At 49.2% G+C, this 27,388-nt stretch overlaps 1 protein-coding gene across 2 annotated transcripts; it reads right to left on the reverse strand.

The window, feature by feature from the left end:
* LOC102452412 (solute carrier family 22 member 4-like) lies at positions 1-27,184 on the reverse strand. Of its 2 annotated transcripts, none has more exons than XM_075900354.1 (4): positions 26,964-27,184; positions 24,535-24,590; positions 18,107-18,169; positions 1-5,485 (listed from the first exon to the last, which is right to left on the reverse strand). In XM_075900354.1, the coding sequence occupies exons 2-4, from the start codon at positions 24,548-24,550 to the stop codon at positions 5,280-5,282; spliced, it is 285 nt and encodes a 94-aa protein (XP_075756469.1). In that variant the 5' UTR covers positions 24,551-24,590; positions 26,964-27,184; the 3' UTR covers positions 1-5,279. The 2 variants fall into 2 exon arrangements, with proteins under 2 accessions (XP_075756469.1, XP_075756468.1); XM_075900353.1 differs by having other exon boundaries at positions 24,535-24,667.
* Positions 27,185-27,388: the final 204 nt, after the last annotated feature.

A 27,388-nucleotide genomic window follows, 5' to 3' on the forward strand; every position in this document is an offset into this window, starting at 1 on the left:
TTTGCAGCATCTGCTGCAGCTCCTCCTGAACTGGCCCCCACATTTTCCGGGGCAGGGATCGTATGTGGTCTCGGATCTTCTTACCCGGGGTTGTCGCGATATGGTAACTCATAAGGGGGGTCTTATCTGGTTGTGTGGTTAGGACCTGGTCAAAATCCCGAAGGAGGGAGTTCAGCTCTTTTTGCTGTTCTTCTGTCAGTTCTGCCCCAATGTGCACTGTCCCTTCTGCCTTCAAGTCGCCTCCCCAGGGTCCTAGTTCCGGTTCTGGTGGCTGTAAGGTGAAAAGCATACCCTCTCGGGCGTTCCACTTCTTTAGTAAATTGACGTGATAAATTTGTTTGTCTTTCCGTTTTCCTGACAATTTAATTTCATAATCCACTGGTCTTACCTGCCGTAGGACCTCAAAGGGCCCTTGCCATTTGGCCAACAATTTTGAGTCTGGCGCTGGTAATAGCAGGAGTACCCTGTCCCCCGGTTGGAATGTCCTGGACTTGGCGCCCCTGTCATAATACTGGGTTTGCTTATTTTGGGCCTGAAGGAGGTTCTCCCTAGCCAGCTCCCCTATGGTCCGGAGTCGCCATTGCAAGTCCAAGATTAGGGTACAGTACCCATCACCCTGGAGTCCTGCTCCTCCCAGGTTTCCCGCAATAAGTCCAGTATCCCCCGGGGTTGTCGGCCGTAAAGTAATTCAAATGGGGAGAATCCCATTGAGGCTTGGGGCACCTCTCGCACCGCAAACAACAGTGCCGGTAGTAATAAGTCCCAATCCTTTGGGTCGAGCTCCACAAACCACCGCAACATACTTTTTAATGTCTTGTTGAAACGTTCAACAAGTCCATTTGTTTGTGGGTGGTAAACTGAGGTACGCATGGTCTTAATGTTTAAGAGACGGCAAAGTTCCGCCATCAGTTTGGAGGTCACATTGGTCCCTTGGTCAGTTAGTATCTCCCTGGGGAGTCCCACCCGGGAGAATACTTGCACCAATTCCCGTGCCAGCGTTGCCACCGTCGTATTCTTAAGGGGGACAGCCTCGGGGTATTGGGTGGCATAGTCAATTATGACCATTATATACTGGTGCCCACGTCGGGACCTCTCCAGGGGCCCTACCAGATCTAAAGCCACCCGGTCGAATGGCACCTCTACCACGGAGAGAGGGACTAAAGGGGCTTTCGGCACTCCTCCCTGAGCCATCCTTTGGCACTCAGGGCAGGACTCACAGAAGTCTCTGACCTCCTTATAAATCCCTGGCCAAAAGAACCTCTGCGTTATGCGCTGTAGGGTCTTCTCTCGCCCCAAATGTCCGGCCCAGGGATTCGCATGTGCCAGGTCTAATACCTGCCTACGATACCGTGCGGGGACCAACAACTGGCTAACCTCTGTCTGCCCGTCAGTTGACCGTGCGATCCGATATAATCGATCGGCTCTTACCTCGAACTGCGGTGTTGGTCAAACAGCTGCCCCCGTGCCGGGGTCCCCAGTCTCTCCTGCCCCTTGTTCCCAGGCATGGGTTAAGGAGGGATCTTCCCGTTGGTCTCTCGTGAAGTCCTCATCCCATCCTATTTCCTCCAAACTGAGGGTTTTCTCAGGGTCCGGTTCCTCCTCCGGGCCTTGGGATGTTCCCCTTTTCCAGTCCTCCGTCCCTGCTAGTGGTTGTTGCCCCTGCTTCTCCCAGTCACGCAGGATGCGTCTGAAACCCAGCCAGTACCGGCCCAGTAGTACTGGACACACCAGCTTTGGGGCTAACGCTACCCTGCAGATCACCTCATCTACCCCATCTGACAGACAGACCCACCCCGTGGGGTAGGTGCTAACATCTCCATGGATGCATTGCATCGAGATGGATCCCCCAGCCGCTTCCCACTCTGGAACCAGCTCTGATCATACCATTGTCTGGCTGCACCCAGAATCCACCAGGGCGGTCACGGGCCTTCCCTCTAGCCATACCTGCAGGGTAATCTTTGTCTTGTCCCGCGGTCTCGCCCGTAGGTCAGCAGCCATCACCTGTCCATACGCGCCCTCTGTGTGGGTGTCGCCCCCTCACTGGTGTCGAAGCAAACGCCTCACTCAGTTTACGCGGCTAAACAGACAGTTTTATTGGCCAATAAAAGCAAAGTGAGACAAACGTGGTCACAGCAAAGCTGGGTCCAGTAAGGCTACCTAATACAATCAATCCTAGTATCTTTATACCCTTAACCAAACAGTCTGACGTCAGGGCATCCAATTACAGAAATAATCAATTAGACTAGGAAAAACAAAGCCTTATCAACATGATGGCGGACAGGTACGAGGGAGTACCTCTCCTCTCTGAACCAGCCCAATTAACACATTCCAATAGCACATCTGTCTTGGCCTGGCGCATGGGGTGATAGAAAGTTCACTCTGGCCTACGTGCAAAGACAAAAAGCTGAAATGGTTTCTGTTATACAAGATGGCTTCTAGCTAAACATAAACTAACTTCATCACTGGCCTCTTGCTTGTCCTGGCCCCTCACACTTCGGGGTAGGACTCCAGTCTGGGCTCCCTTGCGCGTTGGTTTCGCCCGGGTCCAAACCACCTTCCGCCCGCCCTCTGGTTTCTCCTACCATCCTAGGTCGGTGGTCCTGAGTCTTTTCCCTGGCAGTTTGTCGCCGCCACCTTCCCCCCGTGCTAGCCAGGGCTCCCCGGGTCCTCTTAGGGCACAGCCTCCGGATGTGGCCCAGCTCCTCGCAGGTCCAACATGTCCGTGCCTCCCCTGTTGCCTTCCCAGGGGCCGCTCTCCCTTTGTCCCTATTAGCTGGGTGGGGCCTCCTGGCTCCCACCCCGTAGGGGCACTCTCTCCTCAGGTGTCCCCTGTGCCCACAGGCAAAACAAGTTTTCAGGCTCGGCCTTTGCCCCCAACTCTTGGAGCCTGGTTTACTACGGAGTCCAAGGTCACCCCTTTGTCGTGGCCCGCTCCCCTTTTCCCACGTCCCAGCCTGTAGGGCCTCCCAGGCCCTCCAATACTTATTCATTATCTACTTCCCCCCTCCACCCTCAACTCCCTGTTCTAGTCCTGTGGCCTACCAGCCACTATTTATTCACAATAAACCCCCTTTTTTCCCCAGGGTGGGGTTACACTGCCCACGTTCTCCACCATCTGTCAGGGGGTGCACGCCCCCAGTGTGCCTCAGTGCCCCCTGACTGTCCTCATATAGCCCCTCTCAGGGCAAGTTACAGTCTGTATGGGTTGCTCATCATAGGCACCAAAGCAGTATATAACTGGCCCTTTACGCAAGGCCAAGTCCACAAAGCAGTTTATAACTGTTTTAGCAGGGTGCACCCCAGGCAGGGGGACCCGGGCCCACCCTACTACACCGGGTCCCAGCCCAGGGCCCTGTGAGCGACCAGGTATCGGGTCACTCCCTCGGCGGGGCCATCCAGCCGAAACGCACCGAGGTTCTCGGGCCAGGAGGGGCGGCTCCCGCTCCTGCCCTGGGCCACTTCCTACCTGGATCCCCGGGCTTCCTTCCCCTGGACTTGCCCAGCTGGCTGCGATCTCCAGGCCGGCATCCCCTCGGCAGGCAGTCTCCGGGTGGCACCAACTCGCCTCCGCCTTCCTCCCGGCCTCTCCTGGAGTCCCTGGCACCCGCTGGGGGAGAGCTCCCTGCTCCAGTCCTTCTCCTTCGGCTGTCTCCCTCCAAGGAGCTCCTGCTTCCTCTGCAGTCAGCCCTCCACTGGCCTTCCCTTAAGCAACCTGTGCTTCTCTATATATACCTGCCAGCTGGGCTCTCACTCCCTTAATGGGTTCAGCTGGCTTCCACAAGCCAATTATGCTGCCCTAGGTAGTTGCCAGCTGGGCTCTCACTGGCCCTAAACCGCTCCAGCTGGCCTCTTTCTTTCTAGCCCTGGCTCAGGGCCTGAGTCCTGGTCTTCAAGGGCCAGTGCAGGGCCGGCACCCTGTCACATGCTGTCATATGGGTGGAAATTGGGTAAATATTGCGAAATATCAGTGTGAAAGAAGTTATTTGCATATATTTGCATATATATGCAACCACACTTAAGTTGCGGCCCTCGGCATGTGCTGAGAGTATCACTGTGGCCCCTGGGGCTTCCAAAGTTGAGTAGCCCTGCTTTAAGCTATGATAAGAAGAAGCTGCATACCAAATTTGGTGGTCCTAGCTCTTACCATCTAGTAGTTCTTGAACAAACACACAAATACACAGACAGGCAAACTCTCAAATATATAGTAGATGTAGCTAAGAAAAGTCAGTACTATACAAACCTTAAAAATCTACCAGGGCGCAGAATCCTGGGCAGACTCACTTCCTACTGCTTTCTTTTCCAAATGCATTAGGCTCCCTGTTGCACATGTACCTTCCTTTTGGGAGGCTTTGTCGGCCAGGAGTTCCATGCAGCAGCTACCTGAGCCACAGATGATCTTCCTGATCTGCCTGAAGCCACTTTTTGGCTCATTTAACTCCTCTCTCCAGATCTGACAATTACGGGAAGTGTAGTCCTATAAATTACGGGAAGTGTAGTCCTATAGTCCTGTGACACCTTAGACACACACACACACACACACACATACACACACACACACACACACCACCCCTTCGGATTAAATGAGCTTGAGTCTCCTCTGAAGAAGTGGGTTTTGCCTACAAGCGCTCATGATACTATATGTATAAACATTTTTGTTAGTCTCTAAGGTGCCACAGGACCACTCGTTTTTAAAGTTACAGACTAACACGACTACCCCTCTGAGACTTTCAAAGATGTTGATTTCATGAGATTATTTGACCCGCATTAGCCTGCTTTTCATCTCTGTGCTCTCTTCCATGCTGATCGCTGTGGAATGAACGCACTGCGTGTGCTATTCTTTCAAGACACCCCAAATATTTCTGTATACAAGTCTCTTCCAAAGGCCCATTTGGACCATAATACCCTTGGGAAAAGTTGATTGATAATGGCAAGTTTCAGATTAGCTCTAAAGTGTGTGCTACCCATGCATGGCTAAGAATTTCTCTCATCTCCTGTCTGGAAAGCACGTGCCTCAGTGAAAGAGCATAGAATCATAGACTCTAGGGCTGGAAGAGACCTCAGGAGGTCATCGAGTCCAGCCTCACAACATTAAAGGGCCCAATTCATCACTATTGCACCTGTATAAACATGGAATAAAACAAAACGGGGGAAAGTGACCGAAATGACAATATCTGAAAAGTGGGTTTAAAAATCTCTTGAGCACCAGGACTTTCTCGTGTGCGCCCATTCTTTGGGATAACTTTTCTGTGCAGTTTGCTTTTGTGTTTTTAAAATTTAAGTCAAATGACTGAAGACATCTCACCAAGGTAAACAAAGTAAGGAGCGATGATGCTGCCCACCCTGCAAGACATGGAAGTAGCTCCAACTGCCATGTTTCTTACTATGGTTGGGTAGAGCTCAGCAGTGTAGACATACAGCATTGAAAATGCAGATGTGATTCCAAACTTTCCCAGCATCACCAGGAAGACAGACAGGGTGTGAAGATCTGAAAATAAAATTTAAAGAAGGATCAATAAAACTACATCAAGTTCCCATGTTTGTTACCTCCACTGCTTTTACCTCCCAAAGACTTAGTTTCCCATAAGAACATATAAGAACATAAGAACGACCGTACTGGGTCAGACCAAAGGTCCATCTAGCCCAGTATCCTGTCTGCCGACAGTGGCCAGCACCAGGTGCCCCAGAGAGGGTGGACCGAAGACAATGATCAAGCGATTTGTCTCCTGCCATCCCTCTCCAGCCTCTGACAAACAGAGGCCAAGGACACCATTTTATCCCCTGGCTAATAGCTTTTTATGGACCTAACCTCCATGAAATTATCTAGCTTCTCTTTAAAATCTATTATAGTCCTAGCCTTCACAGCCTCCTCTGGCAAGGAGTTCCACAGGTTGACTACACGCTCTATAAATTGTAGTCTTCTCTTATCATATCTATCGCCCCTTCCCTAGACTGTCCAGTTCATAACAAGAGCAGGCAGTTTATCCTGTACTTCCAGGACTTGGCTTGTTCCGAATCTGAGCATGTGCTTGAAATGCATTATGGCCCTGATTCAACAAACCACAAACACATGCTTAAATTCATCTCTAATCAGCAAAGCACTTAGGTTCCACTGTCTGAGCTAGTCATCCGACGCATAAACAAATCAATAGTTTGATATTCAGAGGTGCTGAGCGCCCACCGCTCTCAGTAAACTCAGTGAGAATTGCAGGAGCTCAGCATGTCTGAATAAAACCTGAAAAATCAAATCAAACCACAAAGGATTGAGGTTTAGTGCAAATTTCACCCAAGAACTTTCTGGTTTCCAGCTCTGTACTGCAGCAGTTAGATGGCACTGTCGGATATATTTTATTTTTATGTCATGAATTGAACCTTCCTTTTGGGAGGCTTTGTCGGCCAGGAGTCCCGTGCAGCAGCTACCTGAGCCACAGATGATCTTCCTGATCTGCCTGAAGCCACTTTTTGGCTCATTTAACTCCTCTCTCCAGATCTGACAATTACGGGAAGTGTAGCAGGGAGAGGCTGATTGCATCCACAGGCTTTGTTAGCCCAGCTGATAAATTGTATAGCGCCTATTGTTTGACCATGTTTTGGTCCATTATGAAATATATTTAGGAGACCAAATAACTGATACCATCTACATGTTTCGTTAGTCTATAAAGTGCTACCAGACCATTTGTTGTTTTTTGTGGTATATCAGTGAGAGCCAAATGTGTGCTTTGATCTCCATCTTCGTTCAATATCTGGTTAAACGATATGGTTGTAATTTAACTGTAGAAAATATCAACAGCTGACAGCCTTCTCCTAAAGCTTATTTTTTCTATAAAAACATGTGTGACTTTCTCCATCAGTGTGCCAAGGTCCTGAAGGCAGACCCACGGGACACGGGATTCTAAAAGGTGAGAAAAAAAAATCACATTTTCCCTTACCATATGAATACTGTCTGCATTATTAGTAATGATTATTTGCACTGAGTTACCATTCAAGGATCCCGAGCAGGATCAGGGTCATATTGCCTTATGTGCTGAACAAACACAAAGAGGCTGAAACAGAGGGAACATTTTTTATTACAAAGAATAAACAGAAATCCTGGCCACAAGCTGCTAGTTTTGTGACTTGTAGGAGTTGAGAAAACATGACATGAGAAAAATCACATGCTGTTAAATTCTTTGAAAACGCTGCCATGTCCATATACATGAATGAGATAGTATATGTGAAATTCTCCCCTCTCTATCATCATACATCAGAATAAACTGCATTTCCTTCAAGGGAGTTAAACAGTACATCTACACTGCCACATTATTTCGAAATAGCTAGCGTTAATTTGAAAAAGCTTAAGTCTGCCTCTGCACAGTAGGCAGTTATTTCGAAATAGTGTTAAAATACTGTCAAACTGGAGGACTTCTTACTCTGACTCCTGTAACCCTCATTGTACGAGGAGTAAGGGAAGTCAGAGGAATTTTGAAATAAGTGCTGTGTAGACGTTCCCTATTTCAAAATAAGATACGTAATCGACATAGATCAACTTGCGTAGCTTATTTTGAGTTTAGCCCTGCAGTGCAGATGCACCCTAAAAGACCATTTGAGAGCTAAGAAAGCAGAATCAGTCCTTACATATATGTGTGAACTGAGCAGCTAGGCAGAACGCTCTAACATCAGGGGGCTACATGCAAATAATGCCAGCTAAAGAACTTGCACACAATGTTGATACAAATATTAAATCACGTGAGAACGTAAAGCAATAGGAAAGTTAAAGGAGCAGCTGGGTTGCCTGGCAATTCCCATGGCAAGATCCTGTTTTCAAATGTTTATAGCACTGCCAAAGCATTAACCTTTCAGGCTGTAGTTTTCCATACCAGAGGTCTGCTTCTGGTTGAATTATTCACTACTCTTAGTGCCAAGTTTCAGTAAAAATGGTTCAGGCGTTTGAGTGAAGGAGATGAGGGAAACAGGAGTTGGTTTTGCCCATGTTAAAAAGGTCAATGCAATTGTTTTGTTGGGGCCCTTTATCATCTCTGAGGGGGAAAGGTCCTCGTGCCAGGGCATGCCTTTCACCGTCCCAGCAAGCAGCCACCCAAATCTGGCCTAGTGATAGGCCTCTGGAAAACACTTGCAGGTTACACGTATGCTCAATGCAGGTCTCAGCTCCTACCTGTCCATCCCCCCAGAGCAGCTAAACATATTCCACCCTAGGGCTCCAGGATTTGCCCTGAACTGGCTGTTCCCAGTCAGGTTGGGGCCAGCTATTGGAACTGAGAACAGGAGACTCTCTCTCCTCTGCACTCAGTAACTCTCCTGCTGGCTCAGACAGCGTGGAGGACGGAGGTGTCTGATCTTAATGCACGGGGGACAAAGGCAGGCTAGGAGAGAAGGGAAAGGAGCAGACTAGGGCAAGGCATCTGCTGAGACTGGGTCTGTCTGCGCGAGGAGACTGGAACTGGGATCTGGGGGGGGAAGGGAGGAGGGCAGTCTGGGATTGGTTGGAAAAGGAGACTTGGACAAGGAACTGTGGGCCAGGGAGGGGGTGACACAGGGAGCCAGTGAGGAAAACAGAGGAGGAGGCCAGAGATTGTATGAAGAGATGGGGGAAGAGTGGGAATGGAACACGGAGCTGGGAAGGCTGGGTGGGGCAGAGATTGGATGAGTAGCCCATGGAGGGAGCGGGATGGGAGGAGAGACCCCGATTGGAAAGGGGGTGTCACACAGAGGCCCATTGATGCTAACTGGCAAAGGGGCCGCTGTTCCTTATACACAACTCTTATCTGAGACCAGACAAACCCACACAAGAGTTATCCACAAAGGGCAGCATGCAAGGTCTCTGCGGAAAGCTTGTAACTTATTGATACTCATAATCACTTTGAGGTGCATGTACGGGTAACAGTCAAGGGACAATGTGAGACAGGTTGTACCTCCCTTAACCAGGACTCTGGTCTTGCAACCTCTATGGTCCAGCAGGATCACAGATGTTTTTGGACCACAGAGTCCAGATGTAGGAAGGTCTGGCTACGGGGCAGGAGTGCAACAGGGATGGACTGGTGACTCAGCTGGGAGCCCCATGGGGGGAGAGGCCGGTTGACGCAATGGGGAAATCTGTCCCCAACAGCTGGGCAGTAGCAGGGGGCTGGCAGCGGCCATGCAGCTCTGGCCCTGGTGGTAGCCAGGAAGCTCCAGCCCCAGTGGAGGACAGGGAGCTCTGACCCCAATAGCATCGAGAGCTAGAGAGCTCTGGCCCAGGGAGTGACCATGCAGCCGAGCCCCAGTGGGAGTGGGGGGCAGAAGTTTTGTACAGTGTAGGAGGAGAGAGACCTCCCCTGGTCCGGCAAATCCCCTCATTTGGGACCGGTCAGCTCCCAAGGGTGCTGGACCAGGGAGGCCCAACCTGTATATTTAAAATTATACCCTTAAAGTCTTGAAGTGGAAGTGAGTTGCCAGGGAATGGTGCAGGGGTGCTGGCCCATTCAATTGGAGGGAACTCTCCCCTCTCTCGGGACAGCGAATTACATAGTGTTTTGCTCAGCTGCACCAACTTAAAAAAATTAAACAGAAAATGACTTGGCGCGACAAGGAAGGGCAGGACAGTGAGAGGTGCGTCCTCTCTGTGAATAAAGACTGACTCAGTATATCACAGGGTGGAGAACTTGGAAGGGGTGTTGTGCGGGCACTCAGGAGCAATTCCAATGCTGCCCAGCTGACTAGCAGAGCGCCCACAGCTAGGTTTTTTGTTTCTACTGGTAGTGCACTTTCACACGTGCCTTGGTGCACATTTATTCCACACAGATGGAAAAACCCATGCGTGGGTGGAGAAGATTAGAGGGAACACTGGTGCTAAGCACTCACAGCTGCCATGGAAGTCGATCAAAACTTTGCTTATAACATACAAAGTGTTTACATAGTGCTATGTTCTCCGTAAAAAGGATCAGGCCTGCCTATCACAAATGGAAAGCCCAAAATGGGTACCAGCCCAGTCAATTAGTCTCATTAGCACTGGCACTACAATTGACAAGTACTTCCCCCCCCCCTCTCCTTTCTTATTGTGAGGGTCTCCCTCCCCTTTTTTCCATTCTGCTCATCTAATGGAGTGGGTTTTGCCTGGAAAAGCTCATGATACAATATAGCTCTAAGATGCCATAGGACTACTCATTGTTTTTAAAGTCACAGACTAGCACAGCTACCCCTATGAGACAAAAAGGAGTGGATACTTTTGACTTTAATTTTTCAGTGCCTCAGCTATAAAATAATATGTGAACATCCAAGGAAAGACTGTTGTAATGCACACACACAAAGGGACTGAATTTCCTTACTTCTGAGTGTTTGACTTTGCACCCTCAGTATAGGTTGAACCTCTCTAGTCTGGCACTCTCTGGTCTGGCAGCCTCCATGATCCAGCACGATATTAGTTATCTGGATGTCCAGCTAACTTATCATAGTGTGGCCGTTTCCCATGGTCCCATAAAGTTTGTTAGCAGCCACCAGACCTGGCTCTCGGTGTTCTGTGCTGTTATTTAGCTTTAATTTACCCCACATGTCGTCTAAGAGCTCAGCATGGACGTGTTGACAATGCTGCTAGACCAGGGATAGGGAACCTCCGGCCCAGGGGCCAGATGTGGCCCTTGGCTTGCCTGGATCCAGTCCCCGAGGCTCTGGGCCCCAGCATTGGGGAGTCTGTGCTGGCGCTCCAGTCCCCTGCTGCCCCCCTGGGGGTTGGAGCACAACATCTACTAGGTTGCTCCCCCCCTCACCAGGCTCTCATGTGCAAGGGAAATGTGGGGAGTGTCGTTCTCTTCACATGGGGGCCACAGTGAGGGTTTTTTTTTCTTTCTCCTGTTTCTCACTTACGTGCAGCCCCTGACTGATTTTTCTGTGGGTCAGTGATCCCAACTCAAAAAAGGTTCCCCACCAATATTGCTAGGCAATATTGACTTCCTGTGGTTTGGCAAATTCTCTGGCTCGTCACCAATCCGGTCCTGAGGGTGCCAGACGACAAGGGTTCAACCTATACATTTCTTTTAACATAGTATTCTGTGGGTAATTAGATATATTTTATATACACACCCACCAACGGGCATGCCTTATTCTCCTATACATTTTAGAGAGTGTGTCTGTCTGATCAAGAACTCCACATACACAGTGAAAGCTAGGACCCACCAAATTCAGTATACAGCTTCCTCTGAGCACAACTGCAAGCAAAGTAAAGATTTGGTTGTGCTGGGAAAACAGGATATGCCTAGAATGGGATTGCTTCTCAGAAACTCACGCAGAAAAGAGACAGAATCACCAGGCAGGTGAAAGGGGCTTCCTGGAGAAGAGTTCCTCTTCCCTGTCTGGGACTGCTTCAGGTTCACCACCCCTCTCCCCCAAGTGCCCTTTAGGGCATGTGGAAAGGGCTGAAACTCCCCCAGCTTCATATGGGGACATTGCTAATTGTTCCCCTTTGTCAGGGAGCGAGGGGATAGTGCACAGGTTGCTGCATTCCTCGGGAGCACAGAGCTGTGCACTTTGCTCATGCTCTCTGACAGGGACAGGAAGGGGAAGAGCCAACAGCCCTGGTATGAATCTTGGGGGGCGGAGGAGGGAGCGGGAGGAACTTTGCCCCCTCCTGCACACCTTCCTACACACACACAGGCACTCCCCTGCCCAGAGCCTTTCCTAACCCCCAAACCCTGACTCCTGCACCCTCCACCCTGTGCCCCTCCTTAAGTATCTGAGTAATGCTGGGTAAATGTACTAGTACTGCAAATTTTCTAAATATCACTTTCAAAGATAAGTACTATAGTCCTGTGACACCTTAGAGACACACACACACACACACACACACACACACACCACCCCTTCAGATGAAATGAGCTTGAGTCTCCTCTGAAGAAGTGGGTTTTGCCTACAAGCGCTCATGATACTATATGTATAAACATTTTTGTTAGTCTCTAAGGTGCCACAGGACCACTCGTTTTTAAAGTTACAGACTAACACGACTACCCTTCTGAGACTTTCAAAGATGTTGATTTCATGAGATTATTTGACCCGCATTAGCCTGCTTTTCATCTCTGTGCTCTCTTCCATGCCACCCCAAATATTTCTGTATACAAGTCTCTTCCAAAGGCCCATTTGGACCATAATACCCTTGGGAAAAGTTGATTGATAATGGCAAGTTTCAGATTAGCTCTAAAGTATGTGCTACCCACTATGGTACAGAAAGAAAGTTCTAGACCAGGGCTACTCAACATGTGGCCCATGGCCTGTTTGCAGCCTGCGATGCTGTTTGGCAGGGGCGGATAATAATTTTGTGGGGCCCAGGGCTGCGCCACGGGGCCTGGGGAGGCACAATTTTGCACATGCGCCTCGGCAGCAGTCGACCGGAAGTAGCATTTCGTGCATGCGCCTCGGCAGCAGCTGACGGGAAATAGCATTTCGCGCATGCATCTCAGCAGAAGCCGACCGAAAGTAGCATTTCGCACATGCGTCTCGGCAGAAGCCGACTGGAAATAGCATGCGCGGGGCCTATTGAAGCGTGGGGCCCGGGGCAGCCGCCCTGCTCGCCCTGCCTTGTATCCGCCGCTGCTGTTTGGGTTTACACAGGGCTCAATATGCAGCCCGCAAGTGGAATCCTTTGAACATGGCCTCCACTGGAACATGCTCCACAATGGTGAGGTGTCTCCCGGATGAGATGAGCATTGAAAGATGCAAGCAGACGGGCTGGCTGGAACAGACGGGTATAGGGTGTCGGCGTTTCTAGCACCTAGGAAGGAGGTGCTGGGGCATTGTGGGAAGTGCTGGCTGCTTAGTCTTGTGGGCTGAGCCTGAGAGGTGATGACTGGCTCACACTGGCCACGTTTAGGTCCGGCACTGCAGGTTAAGGCATAATCTTTGTATCCATGCCTGTCAATGTGAAAGCTGCTATTTGCATATATTTGCATATATATTTGCATGTATACACAACCACATTTAAGTTGCAACTCTCGGCATGTGCTGTGAGTATCATTGTGGCCCTCAGGACTTCCAAAGTTGAGTAGCCCTGTTCTAGATCAATCTGTGAAGAACTGTCCTGTGAAGCCAGGTTACGTTAGTCTTAGTTATGCTTCCTAATTTATACATCTCAGTTGGTATGTAATGACTTCACAAGTTACACCGCTTGTTACATTGCATCCAAGCCCAGCCCCTCCATTTGTTCTAGTTCCTAACTTCTTGTTCTGTTCCCTGGTTATCTTTGTTTTGGATACTGGCATTCCAGGTACTGACCTGTGAAGATACTTACCCAGCTTGTACTAAGACAGAGAACAAACGTATCTTAATTTTGAAAAGTTTCCTGTCTGCTTATGCCATATGTTTTATTTGGGAAATACAAGGTGTTATGGGATACTTAGTGTAAGTGGACAGGATTATGGTATAGATTGGTTGAGGCTATATCACTGAACAGTATTTGTGCTTAATGCTATTGGTTTTTAGTGCATACTAGCAGTTCTCAAACTGTATATCAGAACTCCAGTGTGGGCTGCAACCAGACATGAAAGTAAGGGGTGCACCCTGATGTGCCACTTCCAGGGCTCTCCTGCAGGCTGCCACACTCAGCAGCAAGCAGATGAAAGGGGATGGCTGGTGGAGTGCCCCACACCGATCCCAGACCGCCCAAATTCCCTCTAATCTCTCTGGATGCCACTACAAAAGAAATGGGGGGCTTCAGAACTCCGGGTATGTCTACACTACCCCGCTAGTTCGAACTAGCGGGGTAATGTAGGCATACCGCACTTGCAAATGAAGCCCGGGATTTGAATTTCCCGGGCTTCATTTGCATAAGCTGGGCGCCGCCATTTTTAAATCCCGGCTAGTTCGGACCCCGTGCCGCGCAGCTACACGCGGCACGGGGTTCGAACTAGCCGGGATTTAAAAATGGCGGCGCCCGGCTTATGCAAATGAAGCCCGGGAAATTCAAATCCCGGGCTTCATTTGCAAGTGCGGTATGCCTACATTACCCCGCTAGTTCGAACTAGCGGGGTAGTGTAGACATACCCTCCCTTCCCCACTGTCAGGAAGTGAGAGGAAAGCACACAGCATATACCTGCTTTCTGCTCCCTCTCGGCTGGTGCGGACAAGGGGCAGAGGAGTGAGTGACTCATGCTGTGAGTTTCCCTCTCGCTTCCTGACAGTGACAGAGGACGGAAGGGAAACAGCAAGCAACAACCAGTGTTGGTAGGAATCCGGGTGGGGGAGTTCAGCCCTTGCCCCCTTCACAGTTCTCTCTACTCTGAGCCCCCCCCCCTCCCCCAGACCTCAGCCCCCTGCCCTGAGGCGTTCCTCACAGCCTGATCCCTGACTCCAACACCACCTATATCCCCACCCCCTGTCTGGAGCTCCCCCCCCCAATCCTCCATCGTGAATCTCTCTTCACAGCCCAACTCTGACTCCTGCTCCTGTCACATCTCCCCCTCCCCCTGAACCACCCCCCCACAAATCACAAACCCCTGCTCTGAGCCTCCTGCACTCCACCCTGCACTTAATTTTTTCACAGATATTGTCATATCATCCCCCCATAGCCCTCTGTCCTGAGACACTCTTCCCCGCCCCCCCGGGGGGGTGTCATACAAGAGTACCTGTAAGAAATTTAAGTTACTTTCAACCTGGCTCACAACATCATTTTAATGGGTCACCAGAACTGGCTTAGACTTGCTGATGCTCAGGGCCAAAGCTCAAGCTCCTCTGCCAGGAGCCAAAACCAAAGCCCCATGGCTTCAGCCCAGGGCATCAAAGCTCAGATTACAGGCCCCTGGCTGGGTCTGAAGCACTTGGACTTTGGCATGGGGCCTGCCCACCCTGCAGTGGTGGGGCTCAGGCTCGGGTCCCCCTGCTGGGGTTGTGTGGTAGTTTTTGTTGTCAGAAGGGGGGTTGCAAGGCAATGATATTTGAGAACCCCTGCAATATACGGATGGTGAGGCTAATAGCTATTATTAATATTATATCTACCAGTCAACAACATCCCAAGCCTCTTATCAAGTGGAACTAGATTTCTTCATTCCAAACAGACTAGGTGAGATTATTTGTATGCTGTTGACACAGAGCTTACAAGTGGAGGGAAAGAGAGGACAGTATTTGTTTTGCTGGAATTTCTCATAAAACAGTTCATGCCACAATATAAGAACCAGGGGTCACCAAATGAAATTAATCGACAGCAGGTGTGAAACAAAAGGAAGTTTTTCTTCACTCAGCGCACAGTCAACCTGTGGAACTCCTTGCCAGAGGATGCAGTGAAGGCTAGAACTTTAACAGGGTTCAAAAAAGAGCTAGATAGATTCATGGAGGTTAGGTCCATCAATGGCTATTGGCCAGGATGGGTAGGAATGATGTCCCTAGCCTCTGTTTCTCTGGAAATGGCTGTCAGGAAAGGGATCACATGAGGATTACCTGTTGTAATCGTCCCCTCTGGGGCATCTGGTATTGGCCACTGTTGGCAGACAGGATACTGGGCTAGATGGATCTTTGGTCTGACCCAGTATGGCTGTTCTTATGTTCTTATGTAAAGTGCATCCCTGATGTGTAATGAGATACCTGGGAATGGTTCTGATTGACTGGAGTGTGCCAGGTGTCTTGGTCAGAACATAGTCCATCTCTTAGAGAATGTTATACATATTTTGTTCTTGCATTTAGCTGCTTCCTGGAGGTTTCTGGTCCAGATGTGTCTGGTTTATTGACAAACACAATGTTCCCTCTAATTTTTTTCCGTCCATGTGCAGAATAAATGTGTCTGCACTGAGGCAAGTGCCCATGTGCCCCACCAATAGAAACACATGCTGCTGGCTGTGGGCAGATGTGTGTGCTCTGCCAATCAAGTGGGTGGCACTGAATCTCTCCTGGGCAGTTGCCCAAGTGCTCAGCTTACAAGAAACACTGGACACAGGCTTTCACTGCACAGCCAGTATACACAGTTGTGGAAGACACATTATGGAAGCTATATTCCACTGGGGCACTTGGATGAGTCATCAAAGTAAAAAGTTAATTTCTTATTCTAAGGAAACAGAGACTGATCCATCAGCCCCTTCCTCTGTAGCTGCAGGAAGGGCTCCAGCTGCAGTAGAACTAATGAGAATCCATTGATTGTGGGCAGTAGTGAGATTGCTGGGACCCAGCAAGGAGAGGGCTAATGCCTCCTGCATGGTGAGGATCTGTGCTTGGCTGGTACTCACTGTGCCCCAGAACACCACGTAATTTTAGACTAGGCAGAATGGAAGGGACAGAATGGGGAAAGGGTAAGGGGGACCCATGGTTATGTGGATGCATTCACTGTTCTCCACCAATACATCACTGGGATTACTGTAGTCCTAAATCTGCAGCAACAGCCTAACAGTAACATTATTGCTTCTGCTCCAGAGCTCCCAGAGTGCATAACACACTGCTCAATTACTGTAGCCTGAATAACTATGCATGATATGAGATGGAGGACACCAAGTTCCACGCTATCCAAAAGGGCCATCATACCCCACTTGGGCAAGTCAGCCTTTTGCAATGCGGACTTGCTCTTTCCATTGTAAAATCGAGATGTTTGGTTGACTGCAGGTAGGTGTGTGCCGTAGAACTTGGAGCAGCTTTTTGGGGGAGTAGGAGCAGTGTACCTCATGTATTAAGGCACAAGAACATTCTGTAACTGTACTCAGGAAACCTATTTTAATAAGTAACTTAGAAGAAGTGTGATGAAGAGCAGAGTGATTGCCTTAGCTAGGGCTTTTACTCTATATAAGCCTCTGGCATGGTCCTAGCCCTCCAAGAGCTTACAATCTAAGAATAAAATGAGACCTGGGAATAACAGATGGGGGAGCTTTAGGAAACAAGACAATATTGGTCAGCATGAGAGGCAGTTGTATTACACTCTGGTAAATTAACCATTGTCAAGTGTTTTGTAGGCATCACAGCAAAATAAAGTTGCAAGAGGGGATTTAAAGGTGGACAATGAGGTAGTTTTTCAGATGTTCACAGGGAGCTCCTCCCAAGCATGAGAGGCAACATGGGAGAAACATACCGATGCTTTGAAAATTCAACAGGTAAGTGATAGAAGCTGGCACGACTGGCCAAGCATAGGCGACAGTCAACATTTCTGTGTTTAGGGGGATAGTTCATAAAGGGCCTTGAAAGTCAATATAAATGGCTTATGTTTGATGCAGTAGAGGAGGAGGAGCTAGTGGAGGAATGAAAGAATGCCATGGTCAAAGCAACAGACTAAGAACATTGGCTTTGAAGCAGTATACTGGATGCATACAAGAGAGACAAGATTGCATTTGTCAAGGCCAAGCAGAAGGAGGAGTAATCAAGGCATAGATTACGAGAGCCTGGATAGGAGGTTTAGCTGTGTGACTGGATAGGAGAGGTTGTATTGTAGAGCTGTCACACAGACAGAATCAGTAAAATTTAGCCAGTGTACTTGTAGGGACATGGAGGGAGGTCTGGGTGAAAGATGGCACCCTGCTTCTGGCAGTATGGTGTTATCTAAATCATCAGGGGAAAAGATTGAGAATATATTGCAATAGCCAATGTATGAAGAGCTGTCTGCGAAACATCATCCAGGCCTGGCTCCTCCTTCAAAACACCTTGAACAAGCTGATGAAAACATATGATGTATGTGTATTCCTTTCTTCTGAGCATATTTTTGTTTTATTCAGTTAGTTTGCACATTTGATATGCTATGGAAGAGTACAACACTTACAAATAAGTTTGGTTAGCTTGCAGGAAAGTCTATCGGGGGAGGAAGGTGAAATGTACAGTATGTATTCAGTGACCCAGTCATTCTCTGTAACATCAAGAATTGTGTATTAAGTATCAACATTTGAACCCAGAAGGATGTTTTACATCCAGTGAACAAATATGAGATCCTCTTGCATGAGTTAGTTTTTCACAGAGTAGTTATTTGGCAAGCCTGGAGGTCACACATTTAACTGCATGTCACCATTTAGTAGTTGCCAAAGAGACTGCCAGGAACACTGATAACACAGGGTGAAGAAAACCAGTCTCAAAATAATAGACACTGATTAAGTGTTTGGGCCTGTCTGTAACTCAAATAACCAATCATATTGTATCCAGAAAACTAGCACTCTAATTGGCTGCTAGAGCTTTGCCTTGGTTCTTTTTTCCTTACCATTCCCCATCGCTGATGAAGTTGGGGTAAGCTCCGGATACATCTCCCCAGGTCCCAGACAGTCTGTTTTGGGAAAAACAAAAATAGCCGAAAACCACAGAAAGGATACAAACTGTATCAACCCCTTAAATCACAGGTTCTCAAAGCCCAGGCCAGTAGCAATCTAGAGAACTGGGGAAAAGTGATATTGTACTGGGTGATACTATGGACTAGAATATGGTAAACTTATAAACCCCAGCAAATAGTCTGGTAACACTTTAAAGCCTAACAAAACATGTAAATGGTATCATGAGCTTTCATGGGTACAGTCCCCTTGTACAGGCTCAGGACTCAGAGGAAGTCAGGGTGGACTGTGCACACTTTACCATCCCTTTGGTGCGGGTTGTCTCTTCTACCTCCCGTTTTGGGCAATTTATGCTCCAGGGACATAACCAGGAAAAGCGTCCCTGAACAACTCAGGATGCCAGGCTTTGGATCTTCGCTGACCCTAGGCAGATGTATTTGAAGGAAGAGACCTTTTACATCTTCCCTTCTGACCATGCACACCCACATTATGGGCAGCTCCATTGTATGCAGGCCTCAGTAGTAATACTCTGCACTTCTATAACATCTGCTGTCAGAGGACGTTACAGAGCTTCAGAGGCAAATGCCCCCATTCTTACAAACACACCTGCATGAGCAGATGCAAATTGAAAGAGACACACAAAAGATTAAGGAACCTCACTCTCCACCACCATCACATCTCCTTTATCCCCCCTGAGCAGGGGTGTTTCCAGCTTTTTATTCAGCCCATTAGTTACTTTCACCACCTGCTTGGAGGGAAAGGAGGAAAGAAAAGCAGAGCAGATGTTATTAGAGCAGAAGTAATAGAGAACAAACTGTTAAATAATTCTGACTGATCCACCTCATTCCTTCCCCTGGGGCATTCATGGACAAATGCTGGTAAATTTCCCCAACAAGTAGATCAGCAGACTTTGCTAGGAATTGCATAATAAACCAATGGCTGGGCTCCAAGCCACCAACTGGGGATAAGTGGTTGAGCAAACCCACAGTTTGCTATGTGCTGAAAAGGGGAGATTTGATATCTGGAAGCAATGGTCAAAACACTTCCAGTCTCTGTGAACTATGCAAGTCTTGGTTTTCCTACTCCACGCATCTGGAAAGACTGCAAGACAGCAGAATACTAATCCCATTCATGGATTATACTAAGGAGCAAAACCACTTATCCCTCCCAATACTGTGGGGCACAATCAAAAGGGGAGAACATCTGACCACACCACTCCGTCCAGCAACCCCTCCATGCTGCGCCCAGCCTGGGGTGGCCGCGCCCTCTGCACCATACCAGAGTTACCTGCAGGAAGGAGGTGGTGGCTGTATCCTGCTCTCACTGCCCCTTCTTGTCATGTTCACCCCCGGGCCCAAGCAGGTAGTGGGAGGGAACCTCTCTCAAACCAGCTGAGGCTGTCCACTCCAGCTCACTTCTCTGTGCAGTGCAGTAGCTGCCTGAGAGAGAATCTGGCTGGGGAGCTGGTGGTAGCAGGCTGCTTCCTACCTGGGCCCAGCTGCCAGTGACAGGGGCTGAGTGAGCCAGAAATGTGCTGGGGGAAGAGAGGACTCTGGCTCACTCAGTCCTGTCCCCAGCAGCCGGACTCGGGCAGGAGCAGCTGGGCTCTTGTAGGCAGCCGCAACACTGCACAGAGCAGCAACTCAGAGAGGCCAGCGTGAGAAGTCTCTGGTCCTGCCCCCTCTGCTCCCCACCCAGACAAATCAAACAGAAATCTGGAGAGGCACTTGAGACTACAGGTCTTCCCCCCGCTATGTGTCAACTATGCTTGTGTTTTGACTGAAGTTTGACCAAAGTCTAACAAAGCCTTAACTCGCTTGGGAAGAAATCCTTGGATTTAATTTGATTCCTAAGACAACAAAGAAGTTGAGAGACCAAATCTCTGAAACTCCACAGACTAACGCCAGCAGATAACCTATGGCATTTGGAGAAGCAGTTTTTTTTCTTCTTGTGTGGATATTTAATAGCGGACATTAAAATGTGTCACAGGTGCATGAAAATTGGGAGAATCATAGAACTGGTTAGAAGAGACCGCAAGAGTCATCTATTCTAATCCCATGCTGGGATGCCTGGTTTGTTGTGTTTAACCCAGGGATTGGCAACCTCTCATATATGGCGTGCCAAGATTTAACTTATTCACTTTTATTTAGGGAGCTGTGTGCCGGGGGAGCAGGAAGCAGAGCAGACTGGGTACGGTGACCATATTTTCTGAACCAGCTGCAGCTAGGGAGAACGGTTTAATTTAAATTATTAAACAGATTAAGCATTTTAACTTTCTCATGTTAGTTTATCACACTTTTATCAAAAAGTAAAATATTAATTTATGTCCAATAAAAAAAGTTTCAATGTTTTATTTATGGCAGGGGTGGAGAACCTTTTTATGGTCAGGGGTCACTGACCCACAGAAAAATCAGTTGGGGACCACTCAAGTGAGCAACAAAACCTCCCAAAACCCCCAACCCTCACAGATGTGGCCCCCTGACTGAAACACCTCACTCCTCTGGTGCTCCAGCCCTATGGGGTGAGGAGAAGAGGCGGGAGGGCTGAGGTTCAGGGCTTCCCATAGGTCAGATTTACTTTTCTGGGATTCTGGAGTTAATGGTTTTTGTGGACCCCCTTAGGATCTGGGGTAGGGACAAAAATGAGGGGTTCAGTGTGTGAGACAGGGCTGCCAGTGAGTGGGATAGGGATGGGAGTTCCGGATCTGGGAGGGAAGTGGGGTGCAGAAGAGGGAGAGGTTGTGGGGTCTGGGTGGGAGCTAGGTGCAGAAGCAGGCTTGGAGTAGGGTGTCTGGCCAGGTGGAGGGAGCAGGAGGAAGGGAGGGTGCAATGTGTGACCAGGGAGCAGGGCCCTTTTGGCGCCCTGGGCCTGGGCGTGCAGCGCCGCCCCTGGGCGCAGAGTGCATGCGCAGGCCCGCCCGTGGGGCGCGGGCCCGTCCTTGGGGCGCATGGCGCATGCGCGTGCCGGCCACGGCCACTGGAGTGAAGCCCGGGGCCCGACCCTGGGACGCTCAGCGCATGCGCGGGCTGGTCACAGCCGCTGGCACGGAGCCCAGGGCCTGCCCCCGGGGCGCACAGCGCATGCACTGCCCAGCTCAGCCCGGCCAGCTCTGCTGGCGCACGCGCCGGTCCATGCAGGGCCCCGCAGCCGTGGGGGCAAGGGCGCTGCTGTCCAGCACCGCGGGGAGGCGGGCAGGCCAGTGCTGTGGGAGCTGGGTGTGCGGCTCCTGATGGCAGCTGTAAGGGATGCCACGCGCGGGGGATGCCCCGTGGGTTGGCGCCCAGGGCAGATGCCTGGCTCGCCCATGCCTCCGTTCAGCCCTGCCAGGGAGGAGGGTGCAGAAGCAAAGGTGGATGCAGGAGCAGAGTGGGGGTAGGATGTCTGGGCAGGAGAGAGGGTGCAAGAGCAAAAGCGGGGGTGGGAGCAAGCTGGGGGTGCAGGGTCTTGTGGGGGGGGGGGAGCGGACTGAGTGAGGGAGATTGGGGACCGGGGTGCGTGTGCACCTGGCTTTGTTCCCCCTTGCAGTGCAGAGAGCCTCTAGACAGCGCTGCCGTTCCCCAGCAGGGCGCTCAGCTTCCCTCCCCCGCGCAGCAGGGAGCCGCACAGCCCCGAGGCCGCGGCTCCAGCTCTGGCTCCCCCCTCAAAGGGCGCGGGGCGGGGGAGGTGCAGAACGCTCCCACCTTCCCTGCCAGACCCGCTTGTGGCGCAGAGCGAGCGGCTCCACGTGTTGCTGACACTCCCCAGCGGGGCGCAGCGGGGCAGGGGAGAGAGCGGCCCCGCGCGGAGCTCCCCGCCTTGCAGCGCCCCAGCCCGGCCCCTTCTGGGGCTGAAGTGGCAGGTCCAAGGCAGGAGCAAGCCCCGGGGGGGTTTGCCTTGGACCCAGCCACCCCGCTGCTGTAAAACCAAGCGGCCGCCTGGCGATGGAGGAGGCGGCAGCGCAGCCGGAGCAGGACCCCGCGCGGCAGGAGCAGGGAGACGCTGCGTGGCGCACGGTGGCGGGGGCTCACCGGGACTCGAAGGCGGCCCCGGATTCCAGATACCGCGCACCGCCGGAAGCAACCCTGGCTGCCAGTCGGCAAAGCGCCCAGGGAGCCGCCCGTGTTCCCTGTGGGCGGGAGGGAAAGAAGAAGGGGGGAAAGTTAATGGCGAGGAGCCGGAGGGGTGGGGGAGTTTAGTGTTTCCCGCACACCAGATCTGGTGGGGAGACTTGGGGCTTTCTCTCCCCCGCCCCGCTCTCATTGCGCATGCCGCTGAAAATCATCTTGCCTGCCACTTATGGCATGTGTGCCTAGATTGCTGACCCCTGGTTTAAACCATCTAGACTGGCACTTTTTGCGGAAAAGTGTCTGTGCCAATCTAGACGCGATTTTCCGCAAAAAAAGCCCCGATCGCCATTTTCGCGATCGCCATTTTCGCGATCGAGGCTTTTTTGCAGAAAACAAATCTCAGCTGTCTACACTGGCCCTTTTGCGCAAAAGTTTTGCGCAAAAGGGACTTTTGCCCGAACGGGAGCAGCATAGTATTTCCGCAAAAACACTGACTATCTTACATGAGATCAAAATTCAAGCGGCCAGTGTAGACAGCTGGAAGGTTTTCCAGAAAAGTGGCTGATTTTTCTGGAAAAACTGGCCAGTCTAGACATAGCCGTATATTATACCCATACTAACATGTTTTTAATTATTTTCAGACTAGCATTTAAGCAGAAATATGACTTTATTCACATATGTATAGTCCCCTTCATTTCAATGCAACAACTCAGCACCTCAAAACCTCCCAAGGATCAGGACCTCCCCTAAATTAGTGATTTAGTCCAATCTTCAACATTATAAGCCTAATACCGTATATTCCGGCATATAAGACGACTTTTGATGTTAAAAAACATCCCCCAAAAATCGGGGGTTGTCTTATACGCCGGGTATACAGCTTTGCGGCTTTGCAAAGTCTCGGGGGAAGCCGGCGGCGGGGCATCCCAGGCGCGCCTGGGCTGCCCCGCCGCCAGCTTCCCCCGAGGCTTTGCAAAGCCGTGGAGGGGCTCCGGCGGCGGGGCAGCCCAGGCGCGCCAGGGCTGTCCCGCTGCCGGGGCGTCCTTTCAGATGCTTTGCTTCCGGTGTCCCTGGTCTGCTGGGGACCGTCTCCGGCAGACCAGGGACACCGGGAGCAAAGCCGGGGAGGCGGAGGGGCGCTGGGGTATAAGACGAAACCCTATCTTTTAACTAAAAAATTAGGGGGTCGTCTTATACGCCCAGTAGCCTTATACGCCAGAAAATACGGTACTATTCATTTTCAATGAGATCCATGGAATTTAGCCACATAACTTCTATGCATCCCATTCAGATTACTGGGACTGGTGCCACATTAAATTGCATTTCTTTACTCTGTTTTGAGACTCCAGTAACATTTTTGTCCACTCAGTCTTTTATTCTAGATAAATGTTTAAAGTCCATGGCAGCTTTTGGTTGTGCATCTGATACATGTGGGCTGTGTCTACACTGGTATCCCTTCCGGAAAAGGGATGCTAATGTAGACTTTGGAATAGGCAAATCCGCGGGGGATTTAAATATCCCCCGCGGTATTTGCATTAACATGGCTGCCGCTTTTTTCCGGCTTGGAGATAAGCCGGAGAAAAGCACCAGTCTAGACGTGATTCTCCGGAAAATAAAGCCTTTTCCGGAGGATCTCTTATTCCTACTTGAAAGTAGGAATAAGAGATCCTCCGGAAAAGGCTTTATTTTCCGGAGAATCACGTCTAGACTGGCCGCTTGAAAGTAGGAATAAGAGATCCTCCGGAAAAGACTTTATTTTCCGGAGAATCACGTCTAGACTGGCACTTTTCTTCGGCTTATCTCCAAGCCGGAAAAAAGCAGCAGCCATGTTAATGCAAATATCACGGGGGATATTTAAATCCCCCGTGGATTTGCCTATTCCAAAGTGCTACATTAGCATCCCTTTTCCGGAAAGAGGTGCCAATGTAGACACAGCCGTGTACTTTGAGATGAGATTTGGGACCTTGGCAGGATTATCCTTTACCATTTTCACAACAGCCATCTGGAGAGTTTGAAATAAAGGGAACATATTCAAATAGTTTCTATTTCACATTGTTCCACAAGCATCCTTTGCATGGGAGCTTGTCTAGCCCTGGGGTTTGAAACATGAGAGCGCAAAATCTATTGTTTTAAACAGGTTGGTAACCAAGATAATGCTTCCAGTGGGAATACGTTCTCAATTGCTGGATTGTTTGCCCCATCATTTCAAAGTGTTATAAGCTTACACACTGCCAAAAGCCATTAACTCTCTTTATTCTAAAAGTTCCATCTTCCCTATATGTAGCCGGAAGCCTGAGAGCATATCAACTAAGACCACTTACCCAAGCCTGATTGCATCTTGGACGCATTTATCTTTGGCAACTCTTCAATAATGAGTCTGAAATGAATGAGGAGAGTCATCAGCTACTCTGCTATCCGATGCAGCATGATTGCAGTTCCTGATATGGTCACCATCTATTAGATAACAAAATTCTGCCTTCATTTACATTACAGGAAAGATAGCGACACTGTTCACATGGCCCTGGTCTATTTTGAAATAACTCCTCTTATTTCAAAATAACAAGTGGAGCATCCACACTATCAAGCCCATTATTTTGAAATAGCGGGCTGGTTATTTCAAAGTAATAACTCCTGCTTTTCATGAGGAATAACGCTTAGTTCAAAATTGTTATTTTGGGAGTTATTATTTCAAAATAAGTTATTTCAAAATGATTTCCTCATGTAGACATGCCCTGATAGTATTTAGTGAGGTATGTTCCCTAATTTTACCATCATAGACTCATAGGGTTGGAAGAGACCTCCAGACATCATCAAGTCCAACACCCTGAGCAAAGTAGGAACAATGTTACAATAAGGCAGGTAGAGCCAACCCTGCAGGTCACCATTTTTCTGTTAACAGTGATGCCCAGTATATAGGAGCAGGTAAGCCACAATTTGGAGCTCACTATTAACTTTCAAGCAATCAGAAATATATCATGTACCTTGCAAAGCAAATAAAGATATGGTCCCTTCTTGTAACCCAACATACCTGTCATTCTTGCGTTATCCCTTAATTTCTCAGTACAGCTCTTATTTTCCTCCTTCTTCACATGTAAGTCCACAGATGTTGTATTTTATCCCATTTAAACTCTAGGGCTGTGCTTAGATTGCATCCCTTTTCCGTAAAAGTGATGCAAATTAGACACAGCGCAATTGCAAATGAAGCGGGGATTTAAATCTTCCCCGCTTCATTTGCATAAACATGGCTGCTGCTTTTTTCCGGCTCGGGGCTTTGCCGGCAAAAAGCGCCAGTCTAGACGGGGATCTTTCGGAAAATAAAGCCTTTTCCGAAAGATCCCTTGTTTCTCTTAAAATCAGGAATAAGGGATCTTTTGGAAAAGGCTTTATTTTCCGAAAGATCCCCGTCTAGACTGGCGCTTTTTGCTGGCAAAGCCCTGAGCCGGAAAAAAGCGGCAGCCATGTTTATGCAAATGAAGCAGGGAAGATTTAAATCCCCGCTTCATTTGTAATTGCGCTGTGTCTAATTTGCATCCCTTGTATGGAAAAGGGATGCAATCTAGACACAGCCCAGTAGTCCTAAAGCTCTTGCCTCTGTTTGCACATCTGTAAAATGGGATAATACTTATCCACAGCAATCAAACCTGGCTTTTCAAGAGGAATCCCAAGAGGAAACTTAGAATTTTCTTTTGCTATTGTGCAAAGTCTGAAACTTGTGCTTATAAAATGAGATAATTGTTCCAATGTCCAAGGAATGCCTGAAGTGCTGCCCTTCAAATTTCAAGACACGTCTCATAAACAAAAAGCAAAATAATATGGAGATCAGCTCCTTCATAAAGGCTGTATTCAGCTGAATGTTAATTATTTACTTCCTCTTCCCTTTCCTATAAACAAATAGAAATAATTGTGTTTAATTGCTTTTTGGTTCTTGGTGGGAGTCTTTTACTTCACTTCTGTGAGGGTCTTTCTGAGTTTTGGCTTGGGATGCTGATTCTAAAGGGCATGGCAAGAAGTTCCTCCTCTTTATCTCCTGCTGTAGGAAGAGTACATTCAGCCTTGTGCTTCACAAGACCTGAGTAAACTTGCTGCCACATTCCTCCTCCTAATACAGAGACCATCGCCATGGTCTCTGAGCACTTCCCAGAACTATAAAGTAAATACAAGGATTATAGGTTTTTTTCTCTTTCCTCCGGTCAGTGAGGGCTAGACTTTGTGTCTTTCTAAGTAGGTGTATTCTGACTAGGAATGTTTGTGTTTGTTTCTCATCCACAGCTGGACATTACTCAGATACAGGCCTGTCAACAGTGGGGGGCTAAAGGGGCAGTTGCCTTGGGGCCTAGTGATTCAAAGGGGTGTGGGGCTGCCAACTACCACTGCTGCTGTAGCAGCGGCTGGAGCCCTGGGCCCTTAAATTGTTGCTGGAGTGCTGCACCACGCGCTCCAGGAAGCAATCAGAGCTGGGGGGGGGGGGGGGGGGGGGGAGGGAGAGGACCAGTGTGGCATGCTCTGGATGGTGCTGAGGGCTGGTTGCTCTGCCCCTTCCAGGACAACAGAGCCCCCCCCCCCCCCCCCCCACACACACACACTTTGCCCAGGGGCCCAGCAAGTCTGTCCACCTCCCACCCTCTCCCCAGTTCAGATACTATAGCAACCAGAGTGGAATAAGAACCTGTGCAGAATATAATAAAATAGAATCATGCTTATATTAGCTATTTTGTACCTTCCCTTGGAGTTGTTATTTTGTGTTGCCTACCTTTAGCCTTCCCGGTTCCTTTGGCCTCTTCTTCTTTCAGCTGTACTCCTTTCAGTTACACTTACTCCAGCATATAGACCCTTCTGCCTTTAACATAATAGAGGCTGTTTCCCCAGTTAAGGCTCTGGAGATTGTATCTGAAAATATTTTAAATGGCATTAAAATAGTAAAGATCTCCTCAAACCCAATCCAAGGGCAAGGAAGTCTAATTTTAAAAAGGGTGGGGAGTGAGAAATAGGGAAAGTGACAGTGATGAAATACCCAGCCCCCAGCAATCAGACCTGAAAGGCACCTTTGAAATACAATCTTGGTTGTTGAGACACAAAGTGCCAAGCCATGAATAGTAACTGCTGCCAAGTCCTTTTCCTACCGTCTTTTCCATAACAATCATTCTCTGGAAAAAAAAACCAGATCTTGCCCAGATG

The sequence above is a fragment of the Pelodiscus sinensis genome, chromosome 17 (assembly GCF_049634645.1).
Source record: "Pelodiscus sinensis isolate JC-2024 chromosome 17, ASM4963464v1, whole genome shotgun sequence".
In the NCBI taxonomy this organism is placed as follows: Eukaryota; Metazoa; Chordata; order Testudines; family Trionychidae; genus Pelodiscus; species Pelodiscus sinensis.

Excerpts from the sequence above, each read along its gene's own strand:
- LOC102452412 (XM_075900353.1), bottom strand. The coding sequence starts at position 24,613 with ATGACTCTCCTCATTCATTTCAGACTCATTATTGAAGAGTTGCCAAAG. Across the intron at positions 18,170-24,534 it reads CAAGATGCAATCAGGCTTGG|ACTGTCTGGGACCTGGGGAG; the intron begins GTAAGTGGTCTT and ends TTCCCAAAACAG. Across the intron at positions 5,486-18,106 it reads TTCATCAGCGATGGGGAATG|ATCTTCACACCCTGTCTGTC; the intron begins GTAAGGAAAAAA and ends TTTTATTTTCAG.